This window comes from Teleopsis dalmanni, chromosome 1 (genome assembly GCF_002237135.1).
Source record: "Teleopsis dalmanni isolate 2A chromosome 1, ASM223713v2, whole genome shotgun sequence".
In the NCBI taxonomy this organism is placed as follows: domain Eukaryota; kingdom Metazoa; phylum Arthropoda; class Insecta; order Diptera; family Diopsidae; genus Teleopsis; species Teleopsis dalmanni.
The window spans coordinates 54,156,946-54,159,948 of record NC_051846.1 but is presented as its reverse complement, the minus strand read 5'-3'; the positions used below and the strand labels follow the sequence as shown (position 1 = coordinate 54,159,948).

General features: G+C 28.5%; 1 protein-coding gene across 1 annotated transcript; it reads left to right on the top strand.

Annotated features, from left to right (window-relative positions):
* The first annotated feature begins 545 nt into the window (after positions 1-545).
* On the top strand, positions 546-1,375 carry LOC119681457. Its single transcript, XM_038094663.1, has 2 exons — positions 546-719; positions 1,163-1,375. Exons 1-2 carry the CDS (start codon positions 546-548, stop codon positions 1,373-1,375), a joined length of 387 nt encoding a protein of 128 aa, XP_037950591.1.
* Positions 1,376-3,003: the final 1,628 nt, after the last annotated feature.

Sequence of the window (3,003 nt, the reverse complement as noted above, 5' to 3'; positions counted from 1 at the left end):
ATCTGTCAACCCTAAAATAATTTTTGCTATATTATCAACTCTGGTTTTTTTATATTGCCTTTCTCTATCTGCCATTTTAATTCAGCACATATTAATATAAGGAAGGAAGAAAGAAGAGATTTGATTAATTTAATTTTTAGACGTAAAAAGTGCTGCAGGTTTTTATTTATTTTAATTTTTATTTGCATATGAATAAAACATAAATAAGAAGTGCAAGTGGCTTTAAATGTATTAAAAAACGACATATTTTGTTGATTCCATTCGAAATAAAAATGTTGCTGTTGTAATAATTTTTTATCGTCTTGCAATTGTTTTCAACATCTACACAAATAAATGCGTTCCTCATAAATGTTTATATTGAATTTGTACTAAAAGAAAACAAATATATATAGTTCAAAGAATAAATAAATAAAAAATATATATACATATAATATAAAAGATTAAAAAAAAAGCAGTTTCGTACAATAGCGGTAAAATAAAAAAATTACTTAACTGTGAAATTGAAAGAAGTGAGCAATTGTTTATTACATTGAAATTTGGTTATGATGACTTCGACGACAACAAACAATACCAACGCTGGAGGAGGAGCTGGTGTAGGCGTCATCAATGACAGCAATGCCTCCAGTGATAGCAACAGTAATGGAAATAGCAATATAAATAGCATTGAAGCGGAATATAACAGTATTCCTGATCGTAATGGTTGGCACCGATTTTATCTGGTAAGTCCTATATTCTTATACTCCTATTTAGAAGTTTACTCATATATATATATATAAATATAACGTAATAGAATAAGTTCTTATACATTCACATAAAATAATAAATTAAATTTAATTGCTTAGGTGAAAATTGCAGTGTAATTTACCACCCCACAAAAAATAGTTTAATGTTCCAAAACAAAATTATTTTTCACAAATTTTTTTTTTTTGCCACAATATATTTTTCTTTTCATTGATTATAGTGGTTTCTTAGAATTCTTCTCCTTGGATTGGTTTCTCTCTTACTCTGGTCTCTGGTCTCTGGTATTGTTTTTTAGTTTTTATTTGAATAACGAAAATAAAATGAAAAATAAAAGAAAAAGTTAGCGTTCGCAACGAAATCAAATTGTTCCTTGCTAGGCACGAAGATATACATTTCCACGAAAATCCGATGAGTGCACAAGGCATCAACATTGGTAGACACAAACGCAAACGTTGGGTATGTTGTTTTAGCCTCTGCCTCTGCTGTCGTTGTCGTTTTCGCCGCTGCTGTTACTGTTACTGTTGGTGCTGCGGCTGCTGCTGCTGCTGCTGCAGCTAGCGCTGCCAATACAAACATTTTCGTAAACAACAACTATATAAACTACAAACGTTTTTGTCCGTGTTCTCTGCGTTGATTGTATGGCTTGTATCTGCAAACAAGCTGTTCTGAACTTGTTGGTGTTTATTTTTATTTGTTGTTGCTGTTACTACTACTACTGTTGTTGCTGTTGTTGTTGTTTTTTCCTTTTAAGTTCAATTTTTCAAGAATTAGCCGAAAGTGTTTGACTGCATGTTGCATGAAGAAGTGGATTATAATTTAACTATTCGTACAAATTGAAATATCGAAATTGTTCCTTTCGGCCTTAAATTGGCGTAACTAAAAATGAGTCCGAATATGAGAGACTGAGTTTTTATTTCTTAAAATTATTTATTAATTCTTTAGTAATTTTTTTTAAATATTCTTTCATTAATTTATTACTTCCAACTGCATATTTTACTACAATGCTTCCGAAATAATTGACTGCTGTTTTACAGCGAAAGATATATTTATCATCCTAACTATTCGGTTTCTATAAGGTAAAATTAACTATTACCAATTTTCTCATTAAGCCTTAAACGTTCTTTAATAATAATATTAATTATATATTTTCCTGTTCAATGACGTTTCTGACTAACTATTCTAGGTAAAGTGTTTTTTTTGTTCTAATCTCAGATGAATACATTCGCAATTTATTTTAATTAACATTATTTAATTTGAACCTATAATTTAATATTAACTGTATATTCTTGTCACTTCGACTTGGAAACAGTAACAAAACTAATAACATATATTAAAAGAAAATATTTGTGTTATAATCATAACACTTAAATATGGTGTCTTATAAAGAATTTAAAAAAGAAAATATTTGGTAATTCTGACAGTTCACGCAGTAAATTTTCTCATATAGAAACTTATCATCCACTACAGAACTATACTGACACCATTGAGGTTTTTGTCAGATGTCGGACTAGAAAGTTACTTTATTTTGCATACACTCATTTATTTTTGTATATATAAATCGAATCTCTGCTTCACATAGTGTCGGCCTTCTATTATGGTGTAAACCTTTTATCATGAGTTATAAACGGTACTTTTAGTTGTCGGTATTTATAAGTATTTTCGAACACAAACCTATACACTTTTAAAACCCTATTCCAAAAACTGCTAACTTATTTAATTATCGCTTTGCGAACGCAAACTTTAGGTTGTTTAAGTTATAAATTCGGTACATTAAAGTGAAAAGATTTCTGGACCTACATCTAAAATAAATATTTCTTTTTTCTTTACTTTACAAATTCTCCATAGAATCGTATAGAGTCTCTAAAGAAAAGAAAAAATTTTTCCGGCTGTATCTAAAGTTTTGAATAGATGGTAATCTATCTCTAGAACTTGGTTTATATTATATAAAGGTTTCGCAAAATTGTTTTTTTTTATAAATTTTAGGTGATTTCTTTAAAAAAAAATTTTATAATAAAATTTGATCAAGTTTGTTGTTTTTTATATATCAGTACGTTATCATATAAAGTATAGTAAGTTTGATAAAGTACAGCTGCTGAACAACAACAAATTATATTTTGTTATTATGTCACTATCCTTTACTGGAATACACTGCATCACTATTACTGAATAATTTTCTACGTTTTTAGTAAAAAATATACGAGTACTAAAAACTTTAGTCTATAGAATTGATTGCAGGAACTGGGTGAAAGTTAGATGAAATAT

What these genes read in the sequence shown, in the direction of transcription:
- LOC119681457 (XM_038094663.1), top strand. Translation starts at nt 546, where the DNA reads ATGACTTCGACGACAACAAACAATACCAACGCTGGAGGAGGAGCTGGT. An exon ending in GTTGGCACCGATTTTATCTG is followed by an intron (nt 720 to 1,162) that starts GTAAGTCCTATA and finishes TGAGTGCACAAG; the next exon opens with GCATCAACATTGGTAGACAC.